Source organism: Podarcis cretensis, assembly GCF_951804945.1.
Source record: "Podarcis cretensis genome assembly, chromosome: 14".
In the NCBI taxonomy this organism is placed as follows: domain Eukaryota; kingdom Metazoa; phylum Chordata; class Lepidosauria; order Squamata; family Lacertidae; genus Podarcis; species Podarcis cretensis.
This window is the reverse complement of record NC_137183.1, coordinates 27,347,607-27,368,839: the sequence shown is the minus strand read 5'-3', so window position 1 is coordinate 27,368,839 and position 21,233 is coordinate 27,347,607. Positions and strand designations below refer to the sequence as shown.

The 21,233-nt window shown below is 44.8% G+C and overlaps 1 protein-coding gene across 1 annotated transcript in view; it reads right to left on the bottom strand.

Annotated features, from left to right (window-relative positions):
- The window catches only part of MAP2K1 (mitogen-activated protein kinase kinase 1), a 41,023-nt gene that overhangs the window by 14,364 nt on the left and 5,426 nt on the right, over nt 1-21,233 (bottom strand). Inside the window, exons 2-5 of the mRNA XM_079954352.1 lie at nt 8,672-8,882; nt 7,698-7,844; nt 3,142-3,219; nt 2,049-2,100 (exon numbers count right to left, since the gene is read on the bottom strand). Coding sequence (XP_079810478.1) covers nt 2,049-2,100; nt 3,142-3,219; nt 7,698-7,844; nt 8,672-8,882 — 488 coding nt within the window. The remainder of the gene's footprint in view (nt 1-2,048; nt 2,101-3,141; nt 3,220-7,697; nt 7,845-8,671; nt 8,883-21,233) is intronic.

The window sequence follows — 21,233 nt, the reverse complement described above, 5'->3', positions numbered from 1 at the left end:
ATGGACAATATGGATAGATATAAAATATAGGCTATGATATAATATGCAATTGAAAACATTGACATTAGGACCCATGGAGGGGATGGAGGGAAGTCTCGAGAGTCAGAAAAATTTCTTTATATGGATATGTATTTGGTTTTGTTATAAATTTATATCTGTAAAATCAAATAAAAACGATTAAATAATAATAATGTGTTTGTGGGGGGAGGAAGGAGAGTTATTGATTTATTTTGGTTTTGTTCGTGTTTATATTAGGTATTTTGTGTTTTTATCTTGTGTTTTTATTCTGTGAACCGCCCTGAGATATTTGGATGGCGGGCGGCATACAAATTTAATAAGTAAATAAATGCAAAGATCATCTCAGGGTAAAGATGATCAGGGTAAAGGCCCTGCTGACCAGAATCAAGCAGCCCAACATGACTGTTCTAGCAGTTTCATACAATTCTTTTTTCTTAGCCTTTTAATCTCCTATTTATCTGAGCTCTCTGGTTTTATTGATTTCCACCGCCCGAACATCCAATAATGTCTGTCAGGAAGAGAATAAGTTGACACAAACACACCTTTGGAATATTGGCTTTTGCAAACAGCCTCCTCCAGGTTTATAAACCCCCCAGGGGTGATTGGCTGCAGAGGATCTATGGAAGGAGGGGTTATGTTGGGACACAGACATTATTAAGGAACTGGGGAGCGGCTGGGGAGCTGACAAAGGAGGCAAAATTCACACTGCATTTGAAGGTGAGAATTGGTTTTTTAAAATGCGTACATTGTACAGTAGGTACCTTTTTAACCTTGAAAGGATGAAGCAGCAAGTTGGCCTTGGAAATAATAAAATGATGCAAAGCCCCAGTCTCCTCACCCCCTCCACTGACCATGCAAACAACTCTGCAAACAAGTGTTTCTGGAACAATCCGCACTATGCATTTAAAGCACTACCACAGAGACTTCAAACAGTCATGCTTCCCTCAAAAGAATGATGGGTGGGAATGGTAGTTTGCTAAGGGTGTAAGAGTTGGTTCAGAGACCCCTCAAATGCAGCAATTCCCAGAGTTCCCTGGGAAGAGGGATTGATTTTGAACCACTCTAGGAATGGTAGCTCTGTGAGGGGAGTTAGGTAAAGGTAAAGGGACCCCTGACAGGTAGGTCCAGTCGCAGACGGCTCTGGGGTTGCGCACTCATCTCGCTCTATAGGATGAGGGAGCCGGCGTTTGTCCACAGACAGTTTCCGGGTCATGTGGCCAGCATGACTAAGCCGCTTCTGGCGAACCAGAGAAGCACGGAAACACCGTTTACCTTCCCGCCAGCGTCGTAACTATTTATCTACTTGCACTTGACGGGCTTTCGAACTACTAGGTGGGCAGGAGCAGGGACCGAACAATGGGAGCTCACCCCATCGCGGGGATTTGAACTGCCGACCGTCCAATCGACAAGCCCTAGGCTCTGTGGTTTAGACCACAGCGCCACCCGCATGAGGGAATCCTGTCTGCCAGGATATCTAATAATGGTCACTGATTGCATTACCTGGGTAATCTGGCCATTCTTTTGTGAAGGTTAATACTTTAGTTCCTGAATCCAGGTCACAGGCTCATCCTATTCATACACAAAAACGCCCTTAAAGACAGGATTTGAAAGCGAAAAGACAATGGGAAGACTTTCCATATTTGCCTCTCTTACTGCAGAGGAATATTTGAGGTTATTGGGAGAGTCAAAATGGCTTCAGGATTGCTCTCCCATACTATTTCAGAGACATGGTTCATATATTTAGATATGTGTGCACTTATGAATATTTATTCTATATTTGAGAGACCTTAAAATTCTTTTAACACTCCACCGAATGGGCTGAGCTCAACCCTAGTTGTTCTCAGAGTAGACCCACTGAAAATTAATGGGCCTAACTTAGTCATGTTCATTAATTTCAGTGGGTCCTCTCTTAGACGAGTATCATCCTATGAGCTGACCTCACAGACACCTACAGGGAAAGGCAGCTAAAATTCATAGACAAAGGAATGCAGAATATGCTTGATCATGAAGAAGCAAGATTGCATCCTTACCTCTGTGCATGATCTTATGCTTCTCTCTCAAGTATGTTAGACCTTTTATGACCTGCATCCAAAACCAAAAGTTTAAATTAAAACAAAAAAAATAGCAAAGGAAATGAAAAGCCATATATTGCATAAAATACAAGGGGAAATTGCATTATTTCTCCTTGATTGGGGAGCAGCAATGCTCTTCCTCCATGTACGAATTGCGCTTTAAATGAATTTAGAATTGCAGGACAACTCCTCAAATTTGGCTCCACTTGCTTGTAGAATACAGCAGAATTTAATTTTAAAATTTAACTTTTTTTTTTTAAAGCAACACGCACGCCCCAATTTAAAATCACACAAGTTAAGAAGCAGTTAAAAACCAGCTGAAAACATTTTAAACAAGTAGGGCAATAATAATAGCAATGGAACCTCCTAAACAATACCCCAACCCAAAAATCTGTTCAGCCACCTTGGCTTTTGTAGATTAAATCAGTCAGGGCCCTGCCCTCCCAGGCCAGGTGGAAAGGGAGCAGGGAGCAAGTGGTCTTTGGATGAAGGGCGGTATACAAATTTAATTAATAAGTAAGAATAAGCAAAATAAACTTTAGGGAGGTTTGGGAAGCTGTTTTCTTAAGTGGGTTGGTAACATCCAAGGTTGAAGTGGAGGAGACAGATGAAGGGACAGCAAGGAGCAAGGGGAGAGTCTCTCCTTGCATCACATACTTCTCTCTCTCTCCCATCTGCCTGCCCTCTGACCCCAAGTTGCATCACATGCTGGGGAACAGGAAGGACATACTAGACCACAACAAATGAGTTCTCTGTGGGTGACTGTAGTGGCTGTCCCACCCAAAAGCTGCCACAGTCAACTAAAGGCTTCTGGTGAAAATGGGACTTCTATATGAGCTATATTTCCTGTGCCAAGTGTGTCTTTCTAAAGTCAGTCTATTTAAAAGGGGGAAAGCAATACATTTAGAAGCACGAGTCATAGCTGTCCATCTCATTTCAGTTTGCCTCAAGCAGAAACTTTCAACCAGCTGTCTCTGCCTTCTGGACTTGACCTGCCATCACCGACTACATTTCGATTCCACTTGCTTGAATGCCAAAGCAACATACTTACGGCAATGCTAACTTTGCCCAGAATCTGTTCAGGGATTCTGCCAGCCTTTTTCAGGACTTGATCCAAGGAGCCGCCGTCCTATTAAGAAAAAAAAAAAACATGTTTAAACATTCAGAGCGTTAATCATGTTTATCCTCAAAGTGTCAAAGACACTCTGAAAGGCCCGAAGGGGGCAGGAAAAAAGGCAGCTTGACATCTGATAGCAGAAAAGGAACAGCTGGACCATGTTTTTGATGAAATCAAATGGCAAGTAGTTCTGCAAAAGGAGAGAACAAAGGAAGGCCACACAGAGCAATTTCTTACCCACAACTTGAGGACGTAAAGGGCACACAACTTCCTGTAACTCATCCCATTAACCCCTGAACTCAGATGACACATTTAAGGTTCGTAACCCCTTCCCGCCAGCAGGCTTCTGTGCCATAAAGCCATTATTTACCCAAGTGTGGACATTGGCAGGTGTGTCCCTCTTGTTATCAGCACACCCTCTAGAATTTGCACTGCATAAGATTACAGCTGAATTAATAACACATTACCTTACTTCCACATTTCGAAACAAATTAATCAACAGGTTACTGGTCATCACACAGCATGAGAATGCAAGAGCCCTGCTGAATCAAAATGGGGCAGGGGCCTAACATCCTCTAACATCCTTTCCCCAAGAGCATGTCAGCCTGTTGGGTTTTCCAGAGGCAGGGACACCGACTTGGCCCCCACCCCTGAGGTGGTGCCATCACGCTTGCTCATCTAAGCCCTGGGTCGGCTCCTGAGTTGCCAGGTGGAGGCTGGGGCTGGGGCATGTGGAGGGTGCCCAGCGGCAGTGGTTGAGGGGTTGGCCCTCAAATATTGGGGGACTGGAGCCCCTTGAGCCCCATACACCTGGCACCCCTGTCCAGAGGTCCAAGCAGGTCACAAAAGCAGGAGCCCTTCCCCACTGGTCCGTAGCATTTCCAGGCTATACTGCCATTGAACATGGAGGTTCTATACAGCTGTGGGCAGAGCGCACCTTTTTCCGTCAGGCAGAATTAGTTAGGTAAGGAGTGGGACACCCATGACCTGACAAAACATGGGGTTTGGGGGGGGGGGCGGGTGGAGCAAGGAAGGCAAGCAAGACAGAATGCCTGCTATCCTTAGACATCAGTCTTTAAAAGAAAATCTCTTCCCTTGCTTATCGGGGCCTGTTATAGAACGCAAACACACCCTTTCCAAGTTAAATATATACTGCTGTTGCTAAGAGCTGGAGGCAGAAGGGGAGAGGAACGGTGTAAGTCATATTAATTAATTTATTTTTTGCAAAGCACAACCATTTTGAGGAAAGAACAAGCTTTAAAAAGAGCCCACCTCTCTTCCAAAACACAAAAAAAACCCCAATCAAAATCTTTATTTTAATTGTTTTCACAAATAGAGCCGGGAAGCGTCTGTTTCCAGGGTTGTGGAGAGGTTCGTGGTGTTCCAGACTTCCTGAAATGCTTGATTAACAAGGGACAAACAGTCTCTGCAGTTAATTTATTTACTAACCCTCTAACTTTCCTCTAAGGAAGAGACAGTGTGGGTAAGACGCAGGGATAAAAAAACGCTGCCCAAGCATGGAGCAAGCTGGGTGGTCTGGGACACTTTAAAGCTCCTCATCTGGATAGTGTCATTGTGAACGGAATGGTAAAGTTATTTCATAGAAAAGAATCACAGAATTGTAGAGTTGGAATGTACCCCATCATCATCATCATCATTATTCTGCAATACTAGATATGCTTTTTGTATCATTTTGATTCCATGGCTAGATTAATTACTTAATAAGCTTTTTATGTTTTTAGCTACATTTCTTTCAAGTGTATTTGTTTTAATTTTTGTAAGCCCACTTGAGTCCTGGCTCTGGGTAAAAAGGTAGGATATAGATATGGCCAGGGTTTTCCAAACTTGGGTCTCCTGCTGTTTTTGGACTACAGTTCCCACCATCCCTGACCAATGCTCCTGCTAGCTAGGGATGATGCGAGTTGTAGTCCAATGACAGCTGGACACCCATGTTTGGGAAACCCTAAGTAGATAGGTAGCTGTAGGATACATCTGCCAAAAACACCCCCAAAAACCCAAACCCCCACCAGCCTGGAAGGGTCCTTTTTACCTTCTGCCCTCTTTCTCATATACCTCTACAGTGGTACCTCTGGATGCGAATGGGATCCGTTCCGGAGCCCCGTTTGCATCCTGAGTGGAACGCAACACACGACTGCGCATTTGCACGTTTCAAAGCTTCTGCACATGCGCGTGACGTCATTTTGAGTGTCTACACATGCGCAAGCGGCAAAACCTGGAAGTAACACGTTCCATTACTTCCGGGTTACCGCGGAGCGTAACCTGAAAACGCTCAACCTGAAGCATATTTAACCCAAGGTATGATTGTATTTTAAGTTATTCACTGCTCTTCCTGTAAATTTTCTGTGAATATAGAATAAAAAAAAACCCTCATGTCCTTCTCATTTCATAAGAAACATTAGCAACAGAAAGGGCAAATAAAACAAAGACTTCTGTTAAGAGTAGGACAGAAATAATGATGCATCGTGGTGCTCAGAATGCCAGCTATTTTTGTAGGCACCATTTCATTTAACCCCAAAGCTGGGACTTTGGGGGTTTTTTTTGGGGGGGGGGTATTGCACAACAACATTTGGTCACACATGTGAAATTGTTCAACGCCTCCACTGGGGTTGAAGAAAGGGAGGGTTTTGACTGACCTTTAATGGGGGGGGGAACTAGTGCTCTAAAACTAGGGGTTCCATCTGGTTCGACAAAGGCTGACAGATGTCGAGAGCAAAGTGTCATTTTTCCCCTCTATCAGAGTGAAAATAAATGTTAAATAATGTTAAACCTGAAAAATTAGGGAGAGAGAGGGAGAGGGGAAATGAGAGGGGGAGAGGAAAAGAGAGAGAGAGAGAGAGAGAGAGAGAATGAATGGAAGGAGAACTTTCTAGTTTTGTTAAAAAATGGAAGACGGGAGCAACCCCGGGCAGCCCATAAAGGTAAAGGGACCATTAGGTCCAGTCGTGACCGACTCTGGGGTTGTGGCGCTCATCTCGCTTTATTGGCCGAGGGAGCCGGCGTACAGCTTCCGGGTCATGTGGCCAGCATGAGTAAGCCGCTTCTGGCGAACCAGAGCAGCGCACGGAAACACTGTTTACCTACTTGCACTTTGACGTGCTTTCGAACTGCTAGGTTGGCAGGAGCAGGGACCAAGCAACAGGGGTGATTCGAACCGCCGACCTTCTGATCGGCAAGTCCTAGACTCTGTGGTTTAACCCACAGCGCCACCCGCGTCCCCAGGCAGCCCATGCTCACTGTTTATTTCCCTATAGGTGAGAACGGCAAATGCAGCAGTGAATACCAAATAAAAATACGAGGTGAAGTGGAGCAGTATGAAAGAGATACTACGTAGATTTGTATTTAGGGTGAAGCTCATACTTTATATTTTTCTGTTTGGGTAGGGCACACACAAGGAAGAACTCGTCTTAGAAAGAGCAGTAAATCCTACAACTGTCTCTACAGGAGGGGCCATAGCTCAATGACAGAGAACTTGCACGGCATGCAGAAGGCTCCAGGTTCAATCCCCAGCATCCCCAGGGAGGACAGGAGAAGACTCATTTCTGAAACTCTGGAGAATAGCTGCCAATCAGAGCTGACAACACTGAGGTAAGAAGGACCAATGGCCTGAGTCAGATTCCTGTATTCCGACCTCTTAGTCACAGCTCCTTCCATATACAAGCTTCCACCCAATAGCCACCAAGAGATCTGATGAAGCTCTTGAGCAGGACACACAGTTAAAGCACTCCTTGGATGACTTTCAGAAGTGATTAGACAAATCCATGGAAGAGGAAGCTTTAGGGATTCACCCAGTGCTAGTCCTACTCAAGAGCAGATCCTGACACGTTTGTCATGTTAATTCATTTCAATGGGTCTATGCTGAGTAGGTTTAGAAGTGGATATGGCCTACAAGTCATGATGGCTCTGTTCCGTCTCTACTGTCAGAAGCATACACCAAATGCTGGCATTCACAAGTTGGGGAAATGCTGTTGCACTTGGATCCTGTTTGTCTGCTTCGCTTTGGGGTATCTGGTTGACCACTGCAAGAACTGGATTCTGGGCTAGGTGAACCTCCTTGGACCTGATCCAGCAGGGCTGTTCTTATCTGCCTCTGATGAACCAAAGCCGTTTGGTGTTTGGTGTAAATGAGTTCTATGAGTTAATCACACAAAGCACAGTGTTGTGTGCCTTAACCCTGCCTCGTGAGGACCCAAAATTCTGGTACTTTGAGAATGCACAAATAGCTTTTCTGTATTCCACCTCAAGGAATTGTACAGTTGGAAGGGACCATGAGGGTCATTCAAGTCCAACGCCCTGAAATGTAGGAATCTTTCGCCCAGTGTGGGGCTCAAACCCACGACCCTGAGCTTAAAGAGTCTCATGCTTTACCAACTGAGCTATCCACCTCTCCATGACGACACACAATGGGGAAGCCGTAATCAGGGAACAAACCCAAAGGCAGGGAGTGGGGGGAGGAGAAAAGGCTTACTTACCATGTGCTCCATGCAGATGCTGATCTCGCCGTCGCTGTAAAATGCTCCATAAAAGCCCACAATATAGGGTGAATTACATTCATGCAAGACTTGTAGCTCACGGATGATCTGGTTCCGGATTGCCGGCTTGATCTCCAGGTGAATTAACTGCAAAATGATAATTGCCATAAGTTTCAGGGGTGTTTAAAAGAAAATAAGCACACCCCAGATGCGGGGTGTGCTGCACGAAGGCAGAAAAGTCATGACATACCAAACACAGATTGACCCCAAGAGCTACAAAGCTGCATTTCATGGAGAAATCCCTTGCGAAGTCTGAATGTTAGAAGCCACAGAGGATAACACCTGTGATCTGAACATCCTCCTCCCAGAATTGTGGGCTGTACTGACTGATCTTTGTGGATGCGTACCAAAAACAAACTAGACTTTTACTCAAGAATTTGCAAGCTGGTAGAAACTGGCTATGGCAACTGTGAAATAAGTAACTATGTGGGTATTTGATTGCTTTTTACATGCATTTCTTTTATTTTAAGTTTGTACTGAATAATAATAATAATAAATGTTTTGATATATTGCTGCCCCAGGCTCCTTTGGGATTCCTAGTTTTTATTTGTTTCATTTCCCAAAATTCCCAATTTTATTTGGTTTAAACTAAATTTGTACTACTGTTTTACTGGTTTTATGTGGTATTTTTGTTTTAGTCATACTGTTTATTGTTTTTATACGTTACTTAGAGATTTTTAAATATTAATCAGTTTATACGTAGGTGCTTTTAAATAAAATAAATTATAAATGAGACTACAGAATGGGTCAACAGGGAGAGACACAGGGCAAATTTGTCAATGGGAGGCTAGCCAAAACAGCTTTCCTCATCCTGTGCTGGATATGCTGGGACTGATGGGAGTTGTAGTCCAAAAACAGCTGGAGGGCACCAGGTTGGGGAAGGGCTGGCCTATAAGGTCAGTAACAATGCTCACCTTCCTTGCCATAATGAGGCCAGAAGGTTTGTGAGAGACTTTGAAGACCACCCCGCCATTTCCTGCACCCAGCTCGCTTATTTTCTCAAAATCATCGTCCTTTAGCTCCCCAACTTTTTGTTTCTGGGTAAGGAAGGCCTCAAGGCGTTTTCGCTGCTGCTCGTCAAGTTCTAACTCTTCCAACTTTTTTTGGAGGGCTTCCAAATTTGTCCTGGAAGGAGAAAGAGAGAGAAAAAGCAAAGAAATAGCCATTAACTGAACTCGAGTCACATTCACAGACACTGCTAAATGAGAAAGTGGAGAAGGAGGAGCCAACACAATTCAGTAGGGCCAGCTCTACCATTACGAAGAGTGAGGCAATTGCCTCTGGTGGCAGTTGCTGTAGAACAGAAGCATTAGCAGTACTCCCTGATCTGTGGCTGAGAACCAATCCCACTCCTCCTTAGCACAGTATTGCAAAATATACACTGCACCAGTCTCAGAATGGTTCGGGGAAATGGTGAGATTGGGACTTGGATGAATCCTCATCTCAAGGGAAGACACTCCGCAATTGTGGCACAGCCACAGAAAAGGCATTCCACGAGCCCTTGGAACAAGGTATGCAGGGCTCCAACTGTTTAGGATTTCTAAGTCAAAATGAGAGCTGTGTAGATTCCTTGCCAGAAACATCAACATTCTAAGCCAGGTCATCTGAATTCTGCACTACAGGAAGTGCAATTCTGTTTCTCTCGTTACATGTGCCATGGAAATCGGCATAATTTTTCTGATTTTATACATTTGTTACTCAGTTTTACTGTTTTGCAGATTGTATTGTGGTTTTGCTAGTCACAGGGAGGGGCAAATATCTTAGCGGCATACTGAAAACACACACATTCTAGAAATCCTCTTTAGTCACTTCACTCCCTGCAAGTTTTAGAGATTTTGGAAGCTCTTGCCAAGGCGCTTCCAAGCACCTATCTGCAACCATAAGACCCGGAGACTTTACCTCTCTTTTTAACCGAAAGCTGAAATTGTCAGGAATCTGAAAATCAGCTGAACCCAATATCGCATTCTGCTTGCCTCCTTTCCCCTCCCCAGAACTGGAGCACATGCAGAGCTTGCATGTTTGGTGGCGGCGGATGCAACATGGACAGGAAAAGGAAATGTCTGTGCATAAGAACATCTAGCTGGATTCAAGCCAGCCACCCCTTTAGGACAGGAAACCGAGTTAATCTTTGACTCAACACTTCCATTGTCCATGTGGCCCCGTTGACTCAGCAGTGCTAACTCATGTTCCAGTGAGCAATCACTACCTCTGCAGAAAGGATTCCCGGATTGAGTGAGGGGGACGGCTAAAACGTGCAATCATACCCTGCAGAGCTTGTGTAAATATTTCAGATGCGTATCTGTGCCAATTCAAAGGCAATTACATAACCATGGGCACGCTGCATGGAAGCTTCTTGCTTGCGCTTCTCCCTCGCCCACCCTTCCCACATAAATAAAACGTGTCTGTTCACTGAAAGGAAAGGAAAACCAAGGAAACACAAGAGGACAGCTTCTCTTCCAGAGTCCACACCGATCGCTGATACCTCTGGTTGCTTCAAGTCATTTTCTGCCGAATTTGAACTGACTCCCTTTTACCAAGTACAACACTGATCTAAAAGCCACTTGATTTGCTAAGCACCCAAGTGAGTCCTACCAGCAACGAAACAGCGGCCAGCTTGCATTTCCCTTCCTCCATGAAGTTTGGAGGATGTATCAACAAAGAACTACGCTCAAATGAAGAGGATGTGCCTAAGCAAGGGCTGAATCTGTCTACACGTGCAGAACAATAATCAGTGTTAGAAACTCAGATATACAAGCTAATTGTCAAAAGGCATCTTCAACCTGGGTTACGGTCACCACAACGGAATGTCTAGGCGCCATTTATTTTTACAATGAAATATTATTGTTCTTGTTGTTGTTATTATCATTATTATTCATTTCATTTCTATGCCGCTTTATATTTTAAAGAAAAAATCTCAAAGCTGTTTACAACACACTAAAACATCAGATAAAACAATCCAGAATAAAACAAATTCAAGCTTCAAGGAAAATATTTCAGATCCTTCTCTAAGTGACATTTTGCTTTCCCCATATTTCATTACCTACTTAATTTATATAGCTGCCCCATAGAAGAAGTACTATGGGAAGCCAGTGTGGTGTAGTGGTTAGTGTTGGACTAGGACCTGGGAGATCAGGGTTCAAATCCCCACTCAGGAAGCTCACTGGGTGATCGTGGAGTCAGTCACAGCCTCTTAATCTACCTTCTAGATCAGTGTTTCCCAACCTTGTGCCTCCAGCTGTTTTTGAACTACAACTCCCATCATCCCTGACTAGCAAGACCAGTGGCAAGGGATGATGGGAATTGTAGTCCAAAAACAGCTGGAGGCAGAAGGTTGGGAAACAGATCAAGCCAAAGCCCATCTAGTCCAGCATCCTGTTCCTATAGCGGCCAACCAGATGCCCCAATGGGAAACCTGGAAGCAGGACCAGAGTCCAACAGCATCCTCCCCAATTGTGAAACCCAGCAAATGGGCTTCCTCACTGTGGTCTGCAAGAGAGCTTCTCCTTTTTGTAAGCTGCTTTGAGGTTTTATTACTGGTTGTGAAATAAAATAAATAAATAAAAGTCCCAAAGATCTCAGAAACCCGCTCCACAATAACTCCGAGCAGGGCTTTCAGTGTGGCTGTCCCTGTTCAGTTGTCGTGACTAGTAGCCACCTAACTTCTGGCCAGAAGCGAACCCAAATTGGTTGTATGCTACATGTGTTTCCCAAGTTTGCAGATCAGCACATTTCACAAACAAAAAGGGAGTAATTGCATTCTACGCAATGGCACAGAATGGTAGGGTTTATGCAACATATATGAAATGCCTATAATAGCCTTGTTCCACCTGCCACGTGCTTCTCCTCCTGTTACAGGTCAAATCTGTTTCCAGGGCAGCTGTTTACCAGCTCCATCTGGTACGTAGGCTGAGACCCTATCTGCCTGCGGACTGTCTCGCCAGAGTGGTGCATGCTCTGGTTATCTCCCGCTTGGACTACTGCAATGCACTCTACGTGAGGCTACCTTTGAAGGTGACTCGGAAACTACAACTAATCCAGAATGCGGCAGCTAGACTGGTGACTGGGAGCGGCCGCCGAGACCATATAACACCGGTCTTGAAAGACCTACATTGGCTCCCAGTATGTTTCTGAGCACAATTCAAAGTGTTGGTGCTGGCCTTTAAAACCCTAAACGGCCTCGGTCCAGTATACCTGAAGGAGCGTCTCCACCCCCATCATTCTGCCCGGACGCTGAGGTCCAGTGCCGAGGGCCTTCTGGCGGTTCCCTCATTGCGAGAAGCAAAGCTACAGGGAACCAGGCAGAGGGCCTTCTCGGTGGTGGCGCCCACCCTGTGGAATGCCCTTCCAGCAGATGTCAAAGCGATAAACAACTACCTGACATTCAGAAGACATCTTAAGGCAGCCCTGTTCAGGGAAGTTTTTAACGTGTGATTTTACTGTATTTTTGGTTTTTATGGAAGCCGCCCAGAGTGGCTGGGAAGGCCCAGCCAGATGGGCGGGATATAAATAATAAATTATTATTATTATTATTATTATTAATTATTATTATTATTATTATTATTATTATTATTATTATTACAACAGAAAGATGGGAAACCGAACATATCCTGAAACAGGAAATCTGCATCTGTTTCAGGCCTGGGACACAAAGAATGCAAGAGGACTGTGTTTTCCTAGCCAACCCCCCCCCCCCGCATTAAAACAAAGAAACAGAGTTCCTCTCTCACAGCCCCTGCAAAACAACTGATGCATCAGCTAAAAACAAGAAGAGGCACAGGTGGAAGCAGCTGCCTTCTGCCCCTTTATCCCAACAGTCAGAAAACAAAATTAGAAGCTGCTCTCATTAAGAGGAGGAGCAGAGCACTTGTCTTATCGCAGGGCAGTAAATATTTGCATGTCAGTGCAATCTGATTATTCACTTCCTGCCCTGGAAGTTTTCTGACAGGGCAGGAGACCAGAATAAGCAGCTCACGCTTCTGAAAGAGCATCCGCTGGCAGGGCCCACCTGGTCAGCTGAACTCCTTGGCTCAGAGCCAGCTGAGCTAGGACCCGGGAGCTTCCATAGAAAAAGATCAGGTGGTGCCAGAGGCAGAATATCCTGGACAAATGACAAGAGCCATGCAAGAAAAATTGCCAGCACCATTCGCAGAGATTTGCACAGATAGATTTGACACATGCTGCACATTCAAAACGCTTCATTCTAAACTGTTTGTTTTGACCACTGTAGGTTGAAAATGCAATGCAATTCCAGGTAGAATGTCAATTTATTTACAGATAATATGTGCATTATAAAATAAAATAAATTTCTACTGTAAGTTATGGGGGGGGGGGCGGAGAGCCACGTGGTTCTTGTGCTGAACCTTCATTCCACAAATTCGGCAGTCTAAGGGCCTAAGCAGATTACTGCCCATCCCCTCCAGATAAGAAGCAAAACAGGCCTTTCCCATTTATGCCTTTGTTATTCAACAGTTAGAACAACATGCTAGGCCATGGGTGGGGACCCTCAGGGATCAAATCCTGGTCCCTAGAACTCTCTGTGGACCACACCTCTCCCTAAGCACACCCCCTTTCCCCTGGCTTCGATAAGACATCCTCCTTGAGTGACCATACAAGTTAGTGGCCATACAAGCAGGTGGCCATCACTGCCTCTTGTGGTCAATTTTACATCATGCCTGCAGTTTGCTCTTTAAAGATACAGTATATATAACCATTGTCATGGTGAATTGCATGAATCGTATCATGTCTAGCTGCTTTTCACATCTACTGACACAGATTCGGGGGTACAGGCGCAAAGACACGAGTGCTCATCTAAAGCACCTACGCATCTGTCTGTTTTTGAAAAGGTAGGAGGTGTTTGACAGTACAATTTGCATGAACAATTGCAACTGGGGAAATTGCTGGTGTGGGAGAGTGAAAACTGAAATTCTGCAGACAGCTCCATACATCTTGAAAAGCAATACATGCTCGCTTCCACACGGTGGCTGAAACAAGAGGGTAAAGTAATTTTTCTAATTGATTTTCAAGAGCAGCATCCCAAGAAATAACAGAAGGCAGCTCAGCCTTGAGGAGCTTGGGAAAACTCCCTTATACCAGGGTACTATCTGACTGGCAGCAGCCCTCACGGATCTCAGACACAGATAGATCTTTCGCTTCCTAGACAAGGAGCTGCACTGGCACCACTACCTGAAAAAAATCACTTTACAGAATAGCCACCAGCTGAGCAAGTCCCACATAAGCACCAAGGCTCTGCTGGGACCACCTACTTCTCCTCCTCCTCCTCCTCCTCCAGGGTCCTCTCCCCTCCCCCCATCCATCTGGGTGCACACAGCAGCAACGGAGTTCCCTAGGCTGTGCTCTCACCTAGAAGCAAGCAGGGGCAGGCAGGCCCTACTCAGGCTCTGACATTTTTGATGCTAGTGCAGTACAGTGGTACCTCAGGTTAAGTACTTAATTCGTTCCAGAGGTCCGTTCTTAACCTGAAACTGTTCTTTATTATTATTATTATTATTAATTTTTTAGGAAAATTTTCTTTTACAAATTTAAATAACACATTTCATATCCACTATAATACAAAATTCTTTTGGACTTCCCCCCGCTCCCTCCACAATCCTCATAATTTTGAATTTATTTCACATTTCCTTTATGATTGTATTGCCAGTTAATTAATCTTTACAGCTCTTATCCCTCTTACAATACCCTTTCTCGTCACAAAGCCTCTTTAAATCCAACTAGCGTTGTCTGTTCATCACAAATATTTTCCAGATAAATCGTAAACTTTCTCCAGTCCTGTGTGAACTTGTGATCTTTCTGATATCTAATTTTTCCTGTCAGTTTATCTAATTCAGCAAAATCCATCAGTTTCCGTCTCCATTCTTCCAATGTTGGTAATTCTTCTTGTTTCCATTTCTGAGCCATTAAAATTCTTGCCGCAGTCAATTTACAGTGGTACCTCGGGTTAAGTACTTAATTCGTTCCGGAGGTCCGTTCTTAACCTGAAACTGTTCTTAACCTGAAGCACCACTTTAGCTAATGGGGCCCTCCTGCTGCTGCTGCGCCACCGGAGCACAATTTCTGTTCTCATCCTGAAGCAAAGTTCTTAACCCGAGGTACTATTTCTGGGTTAGTGGAGTCTGTAACCTGAAGCGTATGTAACCTGAAGCGTATGTAACCCGAGGTACCACTGTATTGATGAACACACTGATAGGTTTAAAGACTGTCTCAAGGCAAATCTAAAAAAATGTAGTATAAACACCGACAACTGGGAAACACTGGCCTGCGAGCGCTCCAGTTGGAGAACAGCCTTTACCAAAGGTGTTGTGGACTTTGAAGACACTTGAACCCAGAACCCAAGGGAGAAACGTGCTAAGAGGAAGGCACGCTTGGCAAATCCACAGCGTGATCAGCTCCTGCCTGGAAACCAATGTCCCCACTGTGGAAGGACATGGGGGTCCAGAATTGGCCTCCACAGTCACTTACGGACTCATTGTTAAAACTGTGTTTATGGAAGACAATCTTACTCGGCTACGAGTGATCGCCAAAGAAGAAGAAGACCTGTAAGAAGACTGTGTGAAAGGACATTGTTAGGAGAATCTGCTTATTGTATGTGTCAAGAAGGTTTGTGCAGGAAAAATCTCAGGCTTGGACCAGCTTGATAGAAAGCAGACACTGAAATCTTCCTGCTGAATCAGGCACCCAAGCTCTGATAATGCAGGCATGCTTTCCCTCCAAGAATATTGCCTAATTTCTACACCTGCGTCAAGCCAAGGCAAGGGAATGCCTCTATATGAGCCTTTATTATAGGCCTGTGGAATCCACTCTTGTTGATTCCCCAGCAACCACTGTTGCAACCAAATAAAAGCTGTCTTGAACACTACCATCTGGATAGCTCAGTTGGTTAGAGCATGGTGCTGATAACGCCAAGGTTGCAGGTTCGGCCCCGGCTGCATATTCCTACATTGCAGAGGATTGGACTAGACAATCCTCAGGGTCCCTTTCCAATTCTACAATTCTATCACAACTGGAGTGTTAAATTGCAGAAAATCCACTACACTAGCATGTAAGCATTTAAATGTCTTCTCTGACAATATACAGCTGACTTTTTAACGTTTTCATTTTGGCTCCTAGGAATTTGAAGCATTTCCCCCCCAGACCTGTTTCGTAGGAGAATCTCCTCCAGAGATTGAAGATTAAGTTAATCAGCTTCCTGGAGCCCTCCTTACCCCTGACATTAGCACACACATTCCTGATGGAATGTCTAAGAAGTGATGAAATCTCTCAGAGAGGCCATAAATCGTGTCACATTCACTGAGGAATGCCAGCCAACAACGTTCCAAAGGAATTTGCTCTTTTCCTGTTCAGACAGGGCTGCGAGTAGGAGAGAGACCTTCCGTCCATCCGAGAGCAGATGTTTGCTAAGAATTTCTGAGCGGCAAATGGTCCGTTTCACCCTTCGAACAGCTGCTGCTTTGCTGCAGGGTAACAGCCAGCAAAGACTTTTGGCATGCGGTTCTCGGAGTCAACGTGTCCTCGGATGCAACCCTTTTGCGGCTGGGGTGAGGAAGGAAGGGGAATTTGCCCGCTTGGAAGGCAGGGGGAAAGTTCACCATTCAGTTCCAATAATAACATTAATCGGAAAGCACTTGCACAAGGAATGCTTCCCTTCCTGACAGACTCAACCAAAGTCTTTGGTGCTGCCTTTTGCCAACCTGGTGCCCCCCAGGTGTTTGGGATTCCAACTTCCATCAGCCCCAAACGTCTGAGGGGCACCAGGTTGGCAAGGCTGCCTTAGCATATCAATAAAAACGGAACAGAATCTTCTGGAGCTGACAGAAGCCAGAAGGGGTTTTGCCAAAGGAAAGTGGTTTCTGACCAGAGAAATTAGCCACAAGAGAAACCACTGTATACCAGATGTCAGGAAAATACCACCAGCAATGGGGAGGTTGCTGCTTTGGGGTCCTGCTGTGAAGTTTCCAGAAACATCTGTCTGTCTGCTGTCAAGAGTGGAAGAGAATGCTGGACGAAAGCAATCTTTTGCCCACTGCAGAAAGAATTCCCTCACACTTATCAATCACTTTCCCTGGGCTGGAAGTGGATAGAGCAGGCTGGACCTCTCTCTCTCTCTCTCTCTCTCTCTCTGTGTGTGTGTGTGTGTGTGAGAGAGAGAGAGAGAGAGAGAGAGATGTGTGAGTAAAAGAAAAATGACAACAAAGACACATACTGCAGGATTGCACTTGCAACTTTCTGCAGCTGCCCACACTTGCAACACTCTTTAAAAACTCCAAATGTGCCCTCACATCCCTGGAGGGTCAGCTGACCCCTGCTCTTTGCACTGCCTCATCCTGACTCAAACTGTTTTGCTACCTGGCCCAGGACTGCCTACACTGACTGACAGTGGCCCTTCAAGGGTTCAGACCTTCCCAGTCCTACCTGGAGATACTGGGGTGAAATCTCACGAATGCAAAGCATGTGCTATATCAGGATGCTGTGACGCTTCCTAAAAGGTCCTCTGCAATGTTCAAAACTCCCATTGTTCTAGGCGTATTTTGCGACAGGGAATTTCATTAGCTTGAGTAATTTCTGAGCTCAGGGCGCAGTACTGCACCTAAGATTTCAGATTAAAACTGCGGAGTGGAAGGAAAGGAAGATCTTTTTCTGCTCCCCATTTCCAGCTACTCTCTGAAGACTGGAGAAGGGACCCTCATAAGAATATAAAGGGGTGGGGCAGGGGAAGAACTAGACCATGTGAAAAAATGAACATAATATTTCAGCTGCAGTTCATTCATTTTCAGCTTTGCATTCTTGTTATAAAAAAAGTGTGCCTAGACATTCCGTTGTTGCATCCATAACCTAGGTTTAAGGTGCCATTTAGCTCCTAGCTTTCATATCTCAGTTTCTAACACTGGTCCTCTGCATCTAAAAATGTGTACTTATCTCCCATGAGTGGATTTCCTTCCAGTGCAATTTAACAACATGAAAACGCATCAAAACGGTTCGTGTTATCACACAGCATCATTTTGTATCCAAATATCAAACACAAATCTTTTCTCAGTCTGTACTGCGTGAGACTCTTAATCTCAGGGTAATGGGTTCGAGCCCTGTGCTGAGCAAAAGATTGCTGCACTGCAGGGGGTTGGACTAGATAACCCTTGTGGTCCCTTCCCAATCTACAATTCAATTATTCCATGAATGGCCTTGCCTGCAGGTTGAACACAGGAACCCTTGCACCCAAGGGAAGTGACATGCTCCCAGAATCCAGAACTTGTCTTAGAGGTTACCTTGGTTGCCTGGAGGTGATTCCCCCTCCTTTCTTCTCCCCCCCTTTTTTTTGCACCATCACCAACATACAGTAATTAATTGCTCATAAATTTCATTTTTAAAGAATCTCAAGTGGCAACACATACAAGGGTTGAGAAACACTGCCTACACGCTTTCCCTTGTACATTTCTACCTAGCTCTTTATAATTAAAATGGACACTGATGAGAATATTTTATTTCTCCTGGGCGTAGATTGCAAAGCTGGCCTGCCAATCTGTGCTTGGAACTGAATAGGGATTTAAGGTGGATTTGAAAAGTGCATTTAATAACAAACAGTTCCACCATTAGCTTGGAATTATGCTAAATTCATAATGCCCTGCTCGCAAAGTACACCCTTTCACAACCAGGGTGGACTGGTTAACATATTATCAGTAGGAACAGAAAAGGAGACTGTTTTAAACAATCTAGATGGATTTCCCCCCCAAAGCAATAAGCACTTAGACGACAAAAACGTAAGTGAGGCCATTTTAGAGACAGGAGATGTAAAAAAAGAGAGACTGTCTGTCATTTTACTAAATGGACTCATTTGGCACCTGAAGAATTAACTAATGTATTATAAGCATAAGCTTTCTATGAACTAAAGTACACTCTATCAGATGCACGATGTGTTAACCTCAGGGCAGGTCTCTCTCTCTCTCTCTCTCTCTCTCTCTCTCTCTCTCACACACACACACACACACACACACACACCCCACACACACACTAGGGACTAAGAAGACCCATGTTCAGATCCTCACACAGCCACAAAGCCCACTAGGGAGCTATGGGTGGGTCACAATCTCTCAGCAACACCAGCCTCACAGGGGGTTGTTGTGAGGATAAAAAGCTAAGGGAACCTTATAGCTGCTGCTGCTTTTTTTAAAAAAAAAACCAAAAACTGCGTTGATGCAACTTGGGAGGATTTGTATGCTGGCATAAATAATTGTGATAAAATGATTTGTACTTTTCTGGAGGAAAGACACAATATAAATGAAAGATACACATGCATACATAATTGCTTATATATATCGTTATCCGTGGACAAAAGGACAGGTCTGTGCCCCAAGGGGATTACAGTCTAGAAACAGACACAAGGGACCAAACAGGAAGGAAATGGAGGCAGGGCATAAACAGGGTGAGAATGTGTGGCTATTGCAGTTATACAGGCTTTGTTACAGTATGAGGCTTTGCACATAAACGTGGGTTTTCAGGGTAGATTTGAAGAAAGTGAAATTGACATCCTGAGAGAGGCATTCCAGAGGAGGAGCTGCATTAATAGATCATTGGAACAATGCTTTATGCTGAAGTGGCCAAAGCTGTGTCCACTGGATGTTACTCAACCGTGATTCCCATCAGTGCCAGCCACCTTCCCAGGGGCAGGAGCTAACCCACAGCTCAGTGACAGAGCATCTGCTTTGCGTGCAGAAGGTCCCAGGTTCAATCCCCACCATTTCCAGATAAAGTTGGGAGTGTCTCCTGCCTGAAACCCTGGAGAGATGCTGCCAGTCAGTGTGTACATTACTGAGCTAGATCAGGTACCGTATCACCAAACTTTTCATACCCAGGACCCACTTTTAATCCATATCTTAATCTTCTACCATGTACTCATGGGGAGGTAGTGTGCTCTTGTTGTGATCCGGCTGGGAACAGGTTGCAACCAGTGTTTGAAATTAGCCAGGTGACGGGTGACTAACATGGGTCCGGTTGCAACCATGTGGAGATCTCTGGATCTCCACATGGTTCTCCATCTGGCTGGCTCCTCCAGCTTTCTTAAGCAGGTAAACGGAGCAGCTTATTTATTGCATTGATACCCCACCTTTTTCTCCAAGGAGTACATGGTTCACCCCCCTCCTCAGTTAATCCCTACAACAACCCTGTGAGGTAGGTTAAGAGGCTGTGACTGACTCCAGGGTCACCCAGTGAGCTTCCAGACTGAGTGGGGATTTGAACCCTGATCTCCCAGGTCCTAGTCTGACACTCTAACCACTACACCACACTGGCTTCCTAGAGCACTTCTGCTGTGGGGCAGCTATATATAGTAAGTAGGTAACAAAATATGGGGAAAGCAAAATGTCATTTAAAGAAGGATCTGAAATATTTTCCTTGAACCTTGAATTTGTTTTGTTCTGGATTGTTTCATTTTATGTTTCAATGTGTTGTGTACCACTTTGAGATGTTTTTCTTTAAAGTATAAAGCAGTACAGAAATGAAATGAATAAATATAGTAAATTTCATTGTAAAAATAAATGGCGCCTAGACATTCTGCTGTGGCGAATGTAACCCAGGTTTACGGTGCCTGTTGGGAATTAGCGTATATATCTGAGTTTCTAACACTGATTGCGACCAACTAGTGGGTCCAGACCCACCAGCTGAAGACCAATGAGCTAGACTGACCAGTGATCTGATCTGGCAGAAAACAACTTCTTATATTCCTATGTACCATGGTTAGTAGGGACGCGGGTGGTGCTGTGGGTTAAACCACAGAGCCTAGGACTTGCTGATCCGAAGGTCGGTGGTTCGAATCCCCGCGATGGGGTGAGCTCCCGTTGCTTGTTCCCTGCTCCTGCCAACCTAGCAGTTTGAAAGCACATCAAAGTGCAAGTAGATAAATAGGTACCGCTCCAGTGGGAAGGTAAACGGCATTTCCGTGCGCTGCTCCAGTTCGCCAGAAGCGGCTTAGTCATGCTGGCCACATGACCCAGAAGCTGTACGCCGACTCCCTCGGCCAATAAAGCAAGATGAGCGCCGCAACCTCAGAGTCGGCCACGACTGGACCTAATGGTCAGGGGTCCCTTTACCTTTACCTTACCATGGTTAGTGGTCCAGGATGCTTGGAATTGCAGTCCAGTTACATCTGGAAGGCACCAGGTTGGCCACCTTGCTTACACCCAAGTCCCCTGCCCTTCGCCGGAAGCACAAGGCCAAAGCAATAGCTGCCTCTCTGAGAGCTGCTTGCAAGGCACATACTTCCCATCTAAGACAAAATTATATTTATGGAGGAACAGAAGAACAGACGTGCATAGCAAAAGCATTAAGAACAAAATGATGTTGAGAGCAACAACAAAAAGGTTATATAATAGAGCAGTACCAACACAGAAAGGAGACGTTAGGAGCTGGCCTCGTTTTATCTCTGGCGTTACCAACTCTGAGTTGCATAATTAAAGCTCTCCAAATAAAATCAAC